General features: G+C 43.7%; 1 protein-coding gene across 1 annotated transcript; it reads right to left on the bottom strand.

The window, feature by feature from the left end:
* Positions 1–3,417: 3,417 nt before the first annotated feature.
* LOC120242599 (antileukoproteinase-like) lies at positions 3,418–5,739 on the bottom strand. The gene is made up of 4 exons (XM_039248459.1): positions 5,655–5,739; positions 4,822–4,983; positions 4,339–4,488; positions 3,418–3,573 (listed from the first exon to the last, which is right to left on the bottom strand). The coding sequence occupies exons 1-4, from the start codon at positions 5,737–5,739 to the stop codon at positions 3,545–3,547; spliced, it is 426 nt and encodes a 141-aa protein (XP_039104390.1). The 3' UTR covers positions 3,418–3,544.
* Between the last annotated feature and the right edge of the window lie 10,565 nt (positions 5,740–16,304).

The following is a 16,304-nucleotide window of genomic DNA, read 5'->3' as shown; positions in this document are numbered from 1 at the left end:
TTCTGGCCGGAGAAATTCCCAGGGAGGGACTTAGCTGTGAGCATCAGCAGCGAATCATCCCAACACCCAAAGGCATGGGCGCCTCAGTCCCGTGGGAGGATCTGGACGGCACACTACAGCATCCACTGTATCATCTGAAAACAATAAACTGGAAAATAAAGAAAAAGAATGTGGGGCTTTGAGTTCCACCACTGACTTGCTGTGTGATCTCAGGCACATCGTCTCTTTGGGGCTGTTTCCTCATCTGTCCTCTAAGAATGTATTACTAGACAGATCGCCTCTGACTTTCTAGTTGTGGCTAATTGGGACACTCATAAGTCACAATCACAAGGCAAGCAGGTGTCCTGGAAGCTGGCCACAGCAACCAGAGGAGACGAGGCTGAGGTGAGGCCAAGAGGTTGGGGGAGCCCCTGGAAAAAGATGGGGCGGCCTCTCCCGTTGTGGCTTTCCCGCCAAGGTGCTTCTATGAATCATTAGTTTGTGAAACAGCAGAACGATGTGGGGCATTGAAAGTCAGCTGAACCAACCCTTCATTACACAAATGAGAGGCCATGTCCAATGTCACACACTGAGTCAACAGCAGGTCTAGGGACAACCATAGTGCCTGAAGCCTGGCCAGGTGATTTCTCAATGCCCCTGCCGCCTATACCTCCAGAGACTGAGTCAAGTTTCGTTTAGGCTGAAAGAAAGGGATACCCCTAACTTCTATGAAAGGAGATCTATTTGAAAAGAGTCAGGATGAGAGAAGATTTTCCCCCCCATCCTCTTCTTAAGAGTGGGAAAACCCAGGGGACTGGAAAGAAGTGACTTGAGCACACAGCTGTCGGTCAGTGTAGGGCAAGCTCAAAATGAATCCGGATGCTGGAGGGGCAGACGCTCTCTTAGTGTAATAAGGTCAGAATTAATAGACCCCACGTAGTAAGGCCAGTTTCCTTCATATAAACCTCAAGAGATTTTCAGGGGAAAATTCAGATTAATTTTGTGGTCTAGATATTTGATTTTAGATTAGCTGTTCACTCTCAGGCGAGCTTGAGCCAGGGTGAAAGATTGCAACCTTTCTCCCTTATCCACCCCACAAAGATTGTTCTCTCCCTCTTCTAGACCATCAGCCCTCTGGATACACAGAATCCACAGACAATGAAATCTGAGTCCCATGCTTCCCCACCAAACACCAGAAACATGTGAGAAAGTTACTTGCTATTTAGTGGACTGGAGAGTGTGGTTAATGTATTGATACATGATACTCCTGTAGTGGGGGCTGATATACTTCAGGAAAAGGAGACGTAGTAGCACAGAGAAGGGAATTGCATAAAAAAGGAAAAGGATTTGAAAAGAGCTGCGAAGAAAGGAAGGAACACTGGGGGAAGCCTCCAGAGTTCTAGGGATGATCCACAGGGATACTCCAAAAAGCCTGGCCCCTAAAGCAGGAGCCGGGGAAGGCACTGCACAGTCTAAGAGAGCAAGGGGGTGAACACCTGACTCTCCTCCAGCAGCTCAGCGTGGTTACAGATGGAAATGCCTGGTGAAAACGTCTAACGCCGGTCACACATCATGTTGCATCAGGGAAGAGTCTCACCTGTGATTGACAGCCTGGCCAGAGAGTGCAAACTGAAGTTTCAGCTGCTTCTCACTTCTTTCCCACTCCGAGCCCCATCCAGAGATGGACCAGAAGCACTTTCATATGGGATCCATGATGAAATGAAACATTACAAAGAACTCAAAGGCAGGAAATGAAGCAAGGCCATCCAGCAGGCTGAAAACGGCCTCCAAACAGCGGTCAGAAACTGTACGATTCAGGGGCGCCTGGGTGGCTTAGTCGGTTAAGCGTCTGACTTTCGCTTAGGTCATGATCTTGCGGTTTGTGGGTTCGAGCCCTGCGTCGGGCTCTGTGCTGACTGCCAGCTCAGAGCCTGGAGCCTGTTTCAGTCTGTGACTCCCTCTCTCTCTGACCCTCCCCTGCTCACACTGTCTCTCTCTCTCTCTCCTAGAAATTAAAAAAAATAAAATAAAAAAAAAGAAACTGTACAATTCACGTAACACACAAATTCCAAATCTCAGTGCCTTAAAGTACAAATTTATTTCTTGCTCGTGTCATAGTCCTAAGCAAGTGGGGAGGACAGGCCGTGATCCACACAGAAATTCCGGATCCCAGGCTCCTTCCTCCAGGTCCTTGACATCCTCTTCATGACGCCAGCAGACGGCGAGAGAGTTTTACGGACCTGGTCCAGGACGGGAACACATCACTCCCGCTCTCTTTTCACTGACCAGAGCTCAGTCACTGGCTACACTCAACTTGAAAAGGGAGGTGAAAAACAGCCTAGCTGTGTACACAGGGAAACGCAGATGCCGTGGATACAGGTGATCACTGAGGTTAGTTATCTTCAGTACCATCTCTCTATTGCTCCAGAATCTCTGCTCTGGAGTAGTTCAGTTCTTCCAGAGAAAGATCCTCTCAGCCTGATGGCTTGAGGGCAGGCTGCAGAATGTCTGCAGCCAGCTGGGGAGTAGGGCTGAGGTGCCGCTGAGATGCCGGGAACCCACCATTTTCGAGCAGCCTTTCATCCCTTCCTGTCATTAGGGGACAGTCACTGGGTTACTCATTTCATGTATTATACCTCCCATCCTCATAACTTTATGGAATTTGCACTGCTATTATTCTCCCCATGTTACAGATGACAAACCTGGGGCTCAGTGAGACAAAGTCCCACAAATCTGCCTTGAATTACAGAGCCAGTAATGTACAGATGTAGGATTCCTTCTTTTTATTTTATTTTTTTTATTTATTTCTAGGAGAGAGAGAGAGAGAGACAGCGTGAGCAGGGGAGGGTCAGAGACAGAGGGAGTCACAGACTCTGAAACAGGCTCCAGGCTCTGAGCTGGCAGTCAGCACAGAGCCCGACGCGGGGCTCGAACCCACGAACCGCGAGATCATGACCTAAGCGAAAGTCGGACGCTTAACCGACTAAGCCACCCAGGTTCCCCGGAGGATTCCTTCTTTTTAAATTTTATTTGAGAGAGAGAGAGAGAGAGAGCAAGGAAGAGGGGCAAGGAGCCAGGGAGAGGGAATCCCAGCAGGCTCCATGCTCCATGCAGAGCCTACCATGGGACCTGATCATGACCTGAGCCTAAATCAAGATTCAGATGCCCAACTAAGTCACCCAGGCGCCCCCAGATGCAGGACTTAGCCATATCTGCTTGGCTCTGAAATGTTCGCTTCTTTTCCACTTCCTAGCTTGGGGGCTAAAACCGCATACATGGAGACCTGTTATTCTTCACCTCACCCCTCATACCCTAGACCAGACACCATGAGTCAAGGAAGACAGAGATGCAGAGAAAACTGTGTATTTATTTATTCGTGAGCCTACACGCATTTCCCTCTTGTGTGCGAAGCCTCACATTGGCTGCTGGGCACACACAGATAAGACAAGCCCAGCCCTAGCCCCATGGAGGACTTGGTCACAAAGCCACACCTTCACCAAGCCACTTTCCTCTTTCCTTGGCTTCGGGATAAAAGGAATCCTCCAACCACACATATCAAGAAGTCCTAATCTTGTTGAACTGGCAAGAATGTATCTGTGGAAAGAAAATAAAACAGAGCCTCAGCACGGGAACAATCCCAGTGACCTTTGCGTTCCTCCCACCCAGAAGGTCCACTTTTCAGTGGGCCCTATGTCCCTTGGGATAAAAGAGAGAGAACACGGTGCTAGAATGGTCAAAACAGCGGTGGCCTTTGATTTAGGAATCAAGAACAAATCCAGGTTGTCCACTGACTCTCCACTTCCATCTTCATTCTAGTAAAATCATGGCATTGGGCTAGATAATTCTGGAATGGCCTCTACACCTGGGCGTCACACTGGGGTTTCCTACCATTCCAGGTAACCTCGCCTATCAAGGCCATAAGCATGGCAACACTCTGTCAATGCACACAGCACTTCAAGTTTTAAGAGACATTTTTACATTTAGTATCTCAGTGGATATACCTGTGTCCATTTTACAGATGGGGGCACTGAAGCTAAGAAAGATACAGGCAGTTGCTCACCGCCACACAGTCAGTGAGAGACAGAGGTGATAGGAAAAGATCAAATTCTTGCCTTTGGTATCATGGCTCCTTCCTCCTGGCTCATTCCAGTAATACTTCCCTCCCAGGACCCAGACTGCCAGTCATAGGTGACCCTGGGGATTTCTTGTTTAGAAAGCTGGGGGTGAATGGTGTAGCAGGGCAGTGGATCTACGTGGTTGGTGGCAGGGATGCATAGGGAGAGGCCAAGCATCTGCCTTCACATGGAAGGGCACCAGGAAGTTTAGGTTGTCGTAGCCTAGTAGGGATGTGGATCTTACCTTTCAGTGACTCAACACATGAATTCCCACATGGCCTCTTGCAACATTTGAGACTGTCCAGGCAGTCACTGTCATTTAGGCAGGTGTCTATGGGGTTGGGCTCCTTACACTCACCAATGACCAATGGACACCTCCCAGGATTGACTTTAACTGGTGAGAACAAGGCATGCCAATCACTTTCTCTCTACCTCAGCACCCAAACTGAGGCCAGTGCAGGTCCTGAAGGAGCCCCCCCTTTCTTCCAAGGGTGCCCTAACCAGCACTGTAAGTGTCTGACAGAGTGACTCATTAGCCGAATGAGTGGCTAAATGATTGACTGGCTGGCTGCCTGGCTCACCAACTGGTGGACTGACTACCTGAGCACAGCAGTCAGCCCTGGCTCTGCCCCACCTTCCTGCCCAACACCAAGGAACTCCCTCCCCCACCACCAGTTTCTCCAAGATGTGTGTCCTGGTCCCCTCTTCCAGGACTTTGTTTCCTCACCTTGCTTTGATGGGTCTACAGGATCCAGGCAATAGTTGCTACAATAGCTAGGACAGCATTTCTGCTCCTTTGGACAGTCCCAGTCATTCAGGCACTCAGGAGGCTCGAACACAAGGCATAGGAAACGGGGTCTGACAGGGCAGGCTCCACTCTTAGCTTTTCCTAAGAGTAAGAACAAAGGAGGAAGGAGCTGGTTCTGAGTCATGACCACAACCCTGGACTGCCACCATGCCTGATTTCCACCTACCATTGTGATGTGGATTGTCTCGCCAGCGTCTTAAAAGTGTAACCTCCAGCTGTTGCGAACCAGTATGAGTCAGCTCCAGCGCACAGCTGGGTAGAGCTCACCATCCCAGCCAGGGGTTGACTGGGAGGCAGGTACAGAGGGAGGGCCCACGCTAGCAGGAGCGGCGACTCATCGGAGCCCGAAGGAAAGATGGCGGATCAGTTGGCAAGAAAATAGAGAGAGAGCGACCTTTCAAAAAGAAACAGTAAGAGAAAAAAAAGAGAACATTTTGGAAGATTACACAGATGGAGACTGAAATGATGTGACGGAGAAAAAGGCCAAACAGTAAAGAAGGAACTGTAGAGAAAGAAAAGTAAGCAACACGGGGGTTGGAGTCAACGGCCCATCTGGCGAAAGGTGGGTTCCTGGATGCTCAGAAGCTCTTAGCTGAAGTCTTCAGAGAGACGCTTGAAATTAGAGGCCATGGGCCGGACCACTGGAAACGTGGCTACAGGGTCAGTCCCTGGACTATCAGGAAGAGACTACTGCCATGCAGAGCCATCATAGACCCTGGCACCTGGATACGGCCTGAGAGACACCAACTCACCTGTGGCAGTACTTTCCGCAGCCCAGGACGTGAGGATTTCAAGGGCAAGGAGCACCAGGAAGGTGATGAGGCTTCTGGGTTTCATAGTGACTGCAGGTGGGTCTGTGGTGGCCAGAGGCAGTCTCTCCCTTTATACCTCTGCCTGAGAGTGTGGTCCCTCCGGACCTGCCCCTGGCCCTCCCAGCTGCTGTCTGTAAGCAGGGCATTCAGGGGAGGACAGTAACCCTATTGTAGTGATGGTCCTTTCCCTGGAAAGGGAAATGTGTAGAACAGAGGGGGAGGTGTCACCAGGCTGATCAGGAAGCCATTCTGGAACCACCTGCCTTTGGAGTGGAGCGGGGGAGGGGCCACGAGGGGAGAGCACAGGGCGCAGCAGAAGGACATTACAAAGGAGCCTCTCTATTTGCCTTGACTGCCCCACACTCCTGGATTACCAGGGTCACTTCCTTTCTCAGACATCAGGTGACAGATTCACCTGTTCGCTCTAGACTATTTTTCAAGTAATACGTGCAGTTCCAAGCTCTCTGCCAATCTCATCGGGGTTTCTCAAAGATCCCGTGTAAGGATGGGTGAAAAAGGACAGTAATCAAACCACTTCAGGCCTCAGTCTTCCCATCTAAGAGATGGGGTAATAATGCCCAACTGGGCCACTGAGCAGGCGTGGAGATAAAGGGGGTAGAAGGGCCTGGAGGAGAGTGAACACATTGCCCCGGAGCTGGGTGGAGGACAAGTGGCTGAGAACACACCCGCATGTGAGCCACTTGCCCTGAACTGAACCCAGAGGACCCTTCCCAGCCCTCAGCTGAACAGCCAGGTAAACAAGGAGTGCCGTTCAATGTGCCCAGAAAGTTCCCCCACACCCCAAGTTACCCCCACTGTGCTTTTGTAATTATGATGAAGGTTCTCATTTTACTGAGCATTGGCTACGTGGCAGGAAGTCTGGTGGAACATTTCTCAATGTCAAAAGGAAGCCCATTGCAGTGTAACCAAGAAGAAATGCATGGGCTAGAGAAACCAAACTGCACGGGAGAAAAGAAGGGAGGCCCCCCGCGATGATGTGACAGAAGATCCCAGAGCGACAGCTGAGCGCCAGACACACAGGGTGGCCAGGCCAGACTGTAGAGGGTCGGAGGGCCCCAGGAAAGTCATCTTCTGGAAGGTGGAATTGATAACACACCTGACGCATCGCAGCTCACAGGAAGGAGATTTTGGCAAACAAAGGAAGAGCATGTGGTTGAAAAGTGGCGTGGGCTAGAAAACCAAGCAAACACAACACGTTACAAGTTTTCATGTCAAAGAAAATACAAAGGTGTGGCAGGAAGGAAAAGTCGTTGGTTTACTCCTCGTTCAGCTGTGGCAGGTGCTCACATAGACACAGTAATGTAAACAGTAGTGCTGATCTCATCAAATTGTCACAGAGCTCTAATGGGGGTGGGGGTGGGGAAGGGTGAACCTGTGCACTAGAGGCAGAAGGAACAAAGCGGTAGACGAAGATCTCACATTCTATTTTTTCTTTTTTTAATGTTGATTTTTTTTAATTTTCTTTTTTTTTTTAATTTTTAATGTTTTATTTATTTCTAGGAGAGAGAGAGAGACAGCGTGAGCAGGGGAGGGCCAGAGAGAGAGGGAGTCACAGATTGAAACAGGCTCCAGGCTCCGAGCTGGCAGTCAGCACAGAGCCCAACGCGGGGCTCGAAACCCACGAACCGCGAGATCATGACCTAAGCGAAAGTCGGACGCTTAACCGACTAAGCCACCCAGGCGCCCCTTTAATTTTCTTTTTGAGAGAGAGAGAGACAGAGACAGAGCATGAGCATGAGCAGGAGAGGAGCAGAGAGAGAGGGAGACAGAATCCGAAGCAGGCTCCAGGCTCTGTGCTGACAGCCAAGAGCCCCATGTCGGGTTCGAACCTATGAACCATGATATCATGACCTGAGCCGAAGTCAGATGATTAAGCAACCGAGCCACCCAGAGGCCCCGAAAATCTCATTTTCATTCACGGGAAGTCATTAGATGGCATCTAAAACTGAAAAGTCAAGTGTAACATAACATGAATATTACTTAGAGACAGGGAGATAAGTGAAAATATCTTATCCTGAGGAAAAGTGATTTCCTCTGGGGGGTGATAAGCAACTGCTGTTTGTCACAACAGCCTTTGCAAGATCATGTGACTCTTTCGTCTCTCTGCATAAAAATAAAGAATAATACTTAAAAAGAAAGAAAGCCTATTATCTCACTTAGCTTACCATGAAGATGTACAATTATCCAGGCAAAGCACTAAGCGTTATACTTCTTACAATAGGGTTCCTTTGGACATAAGATATATACTCCCTTCCTCCCTCTCTCTCTCTCTCTGATTTGGGAGCCCCTTCTCTGTTCCCCATCTTGCCTGGCACTTAGCACTCTTTTAATGATTATCACTGAGGACCATCAGTGCCAGTTTACAAGGATGCTTCTCGATGAGAATATAAGGTCCTAAATGGGAGAGACTGTGTGTATGTTGTCTACTGCTGTAAAATTCCCCCAATTTAGCGTGCGGTTCTGAATTTTGACAAAGGAGTGAAGCCACATAACTACCACCTCAACCAAGATAGAGAAGAGTTCCATCCCCCCTCAAAATTCTCAGGCACCCATTGGGGTCGATCCTGTGCTCTACCTTCAGCTCTTGGCAACAATTGATGTGTTTTCTGTCCCTATCATTTTGCCTTTTGGAGGGTGTCCTGTGAATGGAATCAAACAAGATGTAGCCTGTTGAGTCTGCCTTCTTTCACTTAGCACAATGTCTATGTTCCCAGTAGTTTGTTCCTTTCCAAGGCTTAGCAGTATTCCATTGGATGGAAATGTCACAGTTTATGCATTCCTCAGTGCAAAGATTTTTGGGTTGCTCCCAGTTTTTGGTATTATGAAAAAAACTGTTGTCAGTATTCATGTACAGGTTTTTGTGTGCAGGCAGCTTACATTTCTCTTGGGTAATGTCTAGAAGTAGATTGTTACGTAGTGGGGAAACGTATGTTAACTTTATAATAAACTGTCATCTCCGGAGAGGCTGTACCATTTTGCATTCAATCCAGCAGTGGATTCCCACCAGAGCTGTCATTGCCTTACATTACTGACAGCACTTGGTATTATTGATGGTGTGTGTATGGTTTTGTTTGTTTGTTTGCTGTTTGTTGTTCTGTTTTTTGGTTTTTTTGTTTTTGTTTGTTTGTTTGCTTGCTTTGGGCCATCCTAATAAATATGTAGTAGATTTCATCAAGCTTTTACTTTACATTTCTCGAAAGATTAATAACAAAGTGATGGTTTTCAGGTGCTGATTTCCTATCTGCATGTATTCTTTGGTGATTGTCTGTTCAAACCTTTTACCCATTTTTATTGGGTTGTTTTCTTATCACTGAATTCTGAAGTCTTTATATATAATGTATATACAAATACTTTAGCAGATATGCATTTTGCCAATAGTTTTTTCCAGTTGGTGGCCTGTCTTTATTTTCTTAACAGTGGTTTTCAAAGATCAGAAGTTTTTATTTAAAAAATTTTTTTTAATGTTTTTGTTTATTTTTGAGAGAGAGACACACACACAACTAGTGGGGGAGGGGCGAAAAGAGAGAGACACACACAGAATCCGAAGCAGGCTCCAGGCTCTGAGCTGTCAGCACAGAGCCCGATGCGGGGCTTGAACTCACGAGCTGTGAGATCATGACCTAAGCCGAAGTCGGACACTTAACCGACTGAGCTATCCAGGTGCCCCCAGAAGTTTTTAATTTTGATGAGATCTCACTTATCATTTTTTTCTTCATCATGATTTTGCTGTTGTACCTGAGAAATCTTTGCACAGCCCGAAGTCACAAAGATTTTCTCCTTATGCTTTTTTCTCAAAGTTTTATAGTTCTAATTTTTGCAATTATGTCTGTGATCGATTTTGAGTCAGTTTTTCTAAATGATATGAAGCATGGATCAAGGTTCCTATTTTTATATATATGGATGTTTAGTTGTTCTGGCATCATTTGCTGAAAAGACTATTTTTTTTTCCTCCAGTGAATTCTCTTCGCACTTTGGTTAACAGTCAATTGACTCTATGTGCATAAGTCTCTTTCAGCGCTCCCCATTGGTGTACAGGCCTGTCGTTTGGCCAATAGCACAATGCCTGCATTGCTGTGGTGCTATGGACTGAATGTTTGTGCTTCCTCAAAATTCATGTGTCGAAGCCCTGGTCCCCATTGTACCGAGACTAAGAAGTAAGGCCTTTGGGAGATGTTTAGGTCATGAGGGTGAAACCCTCATGAATGGGGTTAGTGCTGTTATAAGAAAAGATACGAGAGACATGATTTCTCACGTGCTCTCTCTATCATGTGAAGGCACAATAGACAGGTGTCCATCTGCAAACCAGGAAGAGGGCTCACACCAGACACCAAATCTGCCAGTGCCTTGATTTTGGACTTCCTAGGCTTCAGAACTCTGAGAAATCAAGTTCTGTTGCTTAAGCCACCCAGTTAGGATATTTTGTTACAGCAGCCTGAGCAGATTAAGACATGTAGCGTTATATTAAATCTTGATTCCAGCCCAAATTGTTTTGGCCACAGTTTACAATGAGGTTGTACAGCTGGCCCTGTCTGTGCCCTGTCCATAATTTCAAGGCACTCCCCATCCCGGCACCTTCTAGCAGCATCTAGTATAAGTACCTGGGCTACTCTGCCTGAGGGTTTTCTCTCAGCCCAAGTCAGGGGAGCCAAATGCCTCAGCCAGTGACACACAGGAGCTGGAGAATAAATACCCCATCTCTTCGCCTTGGAAGGGAAATTCCAAGGCACGTTCTATACTACCTTCCAGAGTTTTCTGACAGTATTGAGTCCCACTTGCCCATAAGAGCAGTCTTCTCAGTACCACACCATTTTTGGCTTCCTTCTTCCCTGTCTCACAAAACTGTCCTCTGAACAGTGTTCTTTGGATCACCTCCCAAATAAATTACTTGTCCTCAAATTATTGCCCCGGAGTCTGCTTCCAGGAGAACTCAACCAAAAAGAGGAACCCCAGCACCCAGCTCAATGACTGGCACATGTAGACTGCAACTGTCATCAGAACAAAGACAATACCTCTCTATGTAGTTCAGGAACATGACATGGTACGTCTTGAATAAGTGAAACAATAAATAATTCATTGAATGAACTAATGAAGGAAGCTGGGAAATGCCATTAGCCAAGTGTGAATCCCCCCTTCCCAATTCATGGTAGTCCTTGGGGACACTTATTCAAGCCCAGATTTGTAATGTTCCTTTCTTATGTTTGGAAGAGGTTCTCTGAAATAAGCTAACAACAATCTCTAAGGGGAATGGAGGTTACCTCCACCATGAAGCAGACCACGAGACATGGTGGCCTGGTGCCAACCAGTTGGTGGACAGTGTCAGGACAGAAACCTGCTGGATTGAGCCAGAAGGGACAGGTCGAGAAATGGGGTAAAAATAAGGGAGCATCACATCAACCACACCCCCTCTCTACCAGTGATCTAATGGATAATGGTAGCTGTCTGATCTCCTACCACTAGAAATGAACTTTAAAGTCAAAGTCCTTCCTGCTCTGGTGTTCTCTATTCGGCTCTTCCTAGGTGGATCTTTTGAAGCTTACAGAAAGTTTAAATGACCTCTCAACCACCCCTGCAAACCTGTTGAGTCTGTGGAAGTAAACTTGCACAGTGCTATGCCATTGAGACTCTGTGATTGCTTGTTAATGCAGCACTAAGTATATGGATATTAGTTATATCAGGACTATTTGAGGGCTTGAATATATATTAGGCCTCATAAATAATCATGTATGTAAAATGAAAGAAGACACCAGTTTTCATCAGTGACTGATTAAAAACTTTAAAGTCTGGCCATATATTATTATTTTTTTAAACCAAAAGTGTTTCTTATTTCTTTTTTTGAAATGCTTATTTATTTATTTTTGAGAGACATAGGGAGTGCATATATGAAAAGAGCAGGGAGAGAGAATTCCAAGGTGGCTCCCTGCTGTCAGTGCAGAGCTCGAGGTGGGGCTCGAACTCAAGAACTGCAAGATCATTACCTGAACTGAAGTCAGATGCTTCAATGACTGAGCCACCCAGGCGCCCCTCCCCCCACCCCATTGTAAGTGATTTTAGAGCAAAGAGGGCAGAAAGGTTTCACTTACAATTCTGAGATCAGAAATTTACTTTAGTTTTTTTTAAGTTTACTTATTTATTTTGAGAGAGACAAAGCATGTGAGTGGGGGAGAGACAGAGAGAGAGGGACAGAGAAAGAATCCCAAGCAGGCTCCATGCCATCAACATTCGGGGCCTCGGGCAGTAGATATAAAATTTTAGATGAAATAAATTATTTTCTAGGAACATGTCACTTATCAAATTTTACTCCAATAGGGATAGAACATGAAAGTAGGACAATAGAAATAGAGATGATTGAAAAACTACCCTGTATGGTTCCATGCTGGCTCCTCTCAAGGCTTCAAGGACCCATAAATCCAAAGCCGCTTAAACTACTGCTCCCAAGTATAGAAAAGAGAGTTTTCCCAGGTCTTTTCATAAAGTAAGAGTAAAATCAACATCCAAGCCTGGCAAAAGTTACATAAAAAGAGAAAATCACTCATCAATTTCACTAATGAATAGCAATTCAAAAATCCAAATTAAAATGTCAGTACACAGAATACAATAACATGTTTTAAAAATAAGGCATCATGACCAAATGGATTTTTTTCTGAGGACTACAAGTTGGCTAAACATTAGGAAATCTTTAATATAATTTATTATATAAATACATTTAAGGAGAAAAAAATGATAGAATCCATTTTCAGCTGAAAACTCCTTCAAAAAGTAAACTTTCATTTGTTTTTTAAAAAACTATACACACATTTGATAAACTAAAAATTGACCAATGCCTTCTTCATGGAGAGATACAAATGCTTTTCTATTTAGGTTAAGAAGAAAGATATCCACTAACTTCACTACTATTTCATATCTTATTGGAAGAATTAGCAGTGTGTTGTACAGGATTTTAAAAATTAGACACATAAAAATTAGAAATAAAGAATTAAAATTATCACAGCAGATGACAGGATAGTGTATCTATCAAAGCCAAAAGAGTTCATGCTAAACCTGACATAGAACTTTGTATTAACATTAAAAAGTCATTGCTCTTCTTATATATAAACAGGAAGTTAGAAGATTTAACAAAAGGGAATATTTCATTTATAATACAACAAAAAATTTAAACACCAGAAACAAACACCAGAAGAAATTACCAAAATTTTAAAGCATTTCTGAAAGACTCAAAAGTATACTTAAGTAGGAAGACATCCTTTGTCTTTGGATGGAATGATTGCAGCATAATAAAAATGTGCAATTTCTTCAAGCTAATTTAACATGATTGCAATAAAAGTACGGATTAGGGTTTTGTTTTTTTTTTTCTCCCCCAAGGCTTAGAGGAGGTGACTGATTCCAAACCTCATATGAAAAGTAAACAAGCAAGAATAATGAGGAAATCTCTGAAAAAGAAAAGCATCAAAAAGGACTAGCCTTACCATATATTAAAAGATACTATCATGCCTCTAGAGTTAAAGCAGTGTGATATTGGTATATGAATAGACTAGATAAAGGAACAAAATAGAAGCTCAAGAAAAGACTCATCTACAAACAGAAATATAACTTATGATAAATGTGGCATTTCAAGCCAGTGGAGCAATGATACAAGGAAAACGAATAATTTTTCAATGCATGTCAAAGAAAAGAAAAAAAAAAGAAACTATGTACAAAATCAAAAGACAGAAAAATTTGGAATATTCTCAGTTAATATCATAGAAAAGGAGTTAATCCTCCTGATATATAAAGAGCTTCTTAAAGTAAAGAAGAAAACTATCAAAAACCCAAGAGGAATGTGGGTAAAACACAGGACTAGAAGATTCATAGGGGGGGAGAAAAGTAAAATGGCTCTTGAAATAAGGAAAAAATAAATATCAACCTCTCATATAGGAAAACTACATGTTGAAATTATGCTCTGATACCATTTTCTACCAGACTGGCAAAAATCTAAAAGTTTAACAGCAAACTCCACTGGCAGAGCTTTCTCAGACACAGCTGATAGGAAGCCAAAACTGTGCTGTCCTGGGGGATGGGAATTTATCAGTGTTTAACCACATTATGCACGTATGCATTATGCACGTATGCGCGTCTATTCTGTCAGTAATCCCATTCTAAGAATCTACCCTGAGGATGTATGTCAACAATCATGCCAACATAATCTGTGACATTTGTAATCGCAAAAGATTGTTTGTTAATGTGAGACAAGGAAATAAGAGAAACGAACTTATGATACATCCACACAATATTATAACACCATTTTTAAAAAATCAAGTGAAGGTCTTTATGAGCTGAGATGAATTGTCAATCATACTGTTAAGTGAAAATAATGTATGTACTAAACTATCCTTCACATAAGAAACAATATATTATGTCATACTGTATTATATGTATATATTATATAATATTATATATTATATATTCTTCTTTATATTCTTATATACAATGAAAATGTAAGAAGGATAAATCATAGGGGCACCTGGGTGGCTTAGTCGGTTAAGCGTCCAACTTTCGCTTGGGTCATGATCTCGTGGTTCCTGGGTTCGAGCCCCGCGTCGGGCTCTGTGCTTACTGCCAGCTCAGAGCCTGGAGCCTGTTTCAGAGTCTGTCACTCCCTCTCTCTCTGACCCTCCCCTGCTCACGCTGTCTCTCTCTCTCTCCTAGAAATAAATAAAAAAAACATTTAAAAAAAAGGATAAATCATAAATGAATAAACGAGTGAAATTGTTACTTAAAAGGATTGGGTGGAAGTGGAGTGAAGAGCATAGGGAGGAGAAAAACCTGCTATAATTATAGCCTTTTATATAATTCTGATTTTTCACTCCCAGCTTTATTGAGATATAATTGACCTATAACGTGTGAGTTTAAGGTGTGCAATGTGATGACTGGGTACATGAACATACTGTAAAATATTTCCCACAATAATGTTAGTTAACACATCCTTTATTTCAAACAGTTACTATTTTTCTTGTCGTTGTTGTTATGAGAACATTAAAGCTCTACTCTCCTAGCAACTTTCAAGCATACCATACAGTTTTGTGAACTACAGTCACCGTGCTCTACACCAATCCCTGGAATTTAATTCCCCTTTTATGTCCAAACTTAGTTATCTCATGACTGAAAATTTGTACTCTTTGGCTATCTCCCATTCCCCCTCCGCCCTTGGCAACCACCATTCTAATCTCTGTTTCTATGAGTTTGATGTTTTCAGATTCCATACATAAGTGAGACGGGATAGTATTTGTCTTTCTCTGTCTGGTTTATTCCACTTAGCATAATGGCCTCAAGGTACATCCATATTGTCACAAATGGCAGGATTTCCTTCCTTTTTAATGGTTAGATAATATTCCATTAAATACATACATACTTTATGTATTAAATACATACAATACAATACATACATTTAATTACGTTAAGTACATACAATACATGCACACTGTATGTATGTTCCACATTTTCTTCATCTATTCATCTGTCAGTGGACACGTAAGTTGTTTCTATGTCTTAGCTATAGTGAATAATGCTGCAGCGAACATGGGAATACAGATATCTTTTTAAGATGGTAATCTAATCTCCTTTGGATATGTACTCAGAAGTGAGATTGCTGGATCATATGTTAGGTCTATTTTTACTTTTTTAAGGACCTCTCATACTGTGTTCCATAGTGGCTGTACCAGTTTACATTCCTACCAGCAGGGCACAAAGGCTCCCTTTGGATCTTGCCAGAGTTTGTTATCTCTTGTTTTTTTTCACGATGGCCATTCTATCAGGACTGAAGTGGTATCTCATTGTGTCTTTGATTTGCATTTCCGTGATGATTAGTAATGTTGAGCACCTTTTCATGTGCTTATTATTAGCCTTTCATATGTCTTCTTTGGAAAAATGTCTTTTCAAGTCATCTGTCCATTTTTCAATTGCTCGGGGGTTTTTTTGCTATTGAATTATATGAATTCTTTATATATTTTGGATGTTAACCCCCATATCAGATATATGGTTTGCAAATATTTTCTCATCTTGTAGGCTGAGTTTTCATTTTGTTGATTCTGCTGTGCAAAAGTGTTTTATTTATTTTTTAATAGTTATATGTCAAGTTGTTTTCCATATAACACCCAGTGCTCATCCTCACAAGTGCCCTCCTCCATGCCCATCACCTCCCTTCCCCTCCCTCCATACCCATCAGTCCTCAGTTTGTTCTCAACATTCAAGAGTCTCTCATGGTTTACCTCCCTCCCTCTCCCCCCCTATTCTCCCCCACGGTCCTCCGTTAAGTTCCTCCTAATCCTCCTATACGTGCAAACATATGGTAGCTGTCCTCTGCCTGATTTATTTCACTCAGCATAACACCACCAAGGTCCATCCATGTTGCTACACATGGCCAGATTTCATTCTTTCTCATTGCCATGTAGTATTCCATCCTATAGATAAACCACATCTTCTTGATCCATTCGTCCGTTGATGGACACTTAGGCTCTTTCCATGTTTTGGCTATTGTTGAGAGTGCTGCTATGAACATTGGGGTACACGTGCCCCTATGCATCAGCACTCCTGTGT

Source organism: Hyaena hyaena, unplaced genomic scaffold (assembly GCF_003009895.1).
Source record: "Hyaena hyaena isolate Hyena2069 unplaced genomic scaffold, ASM300989v1 scaffold_312, whole genome shotgun sequence".
NCBI lineage: Eukaryota > Metazoa > Chordata > Mammalia > Carnivora > Hyaenidae > Hyaena > Hyaena hyaena.
Note: the sequence above shows the minus strand (reverse complement) of the source record. Positions and strands in the feature narration are given on the sequence as shown.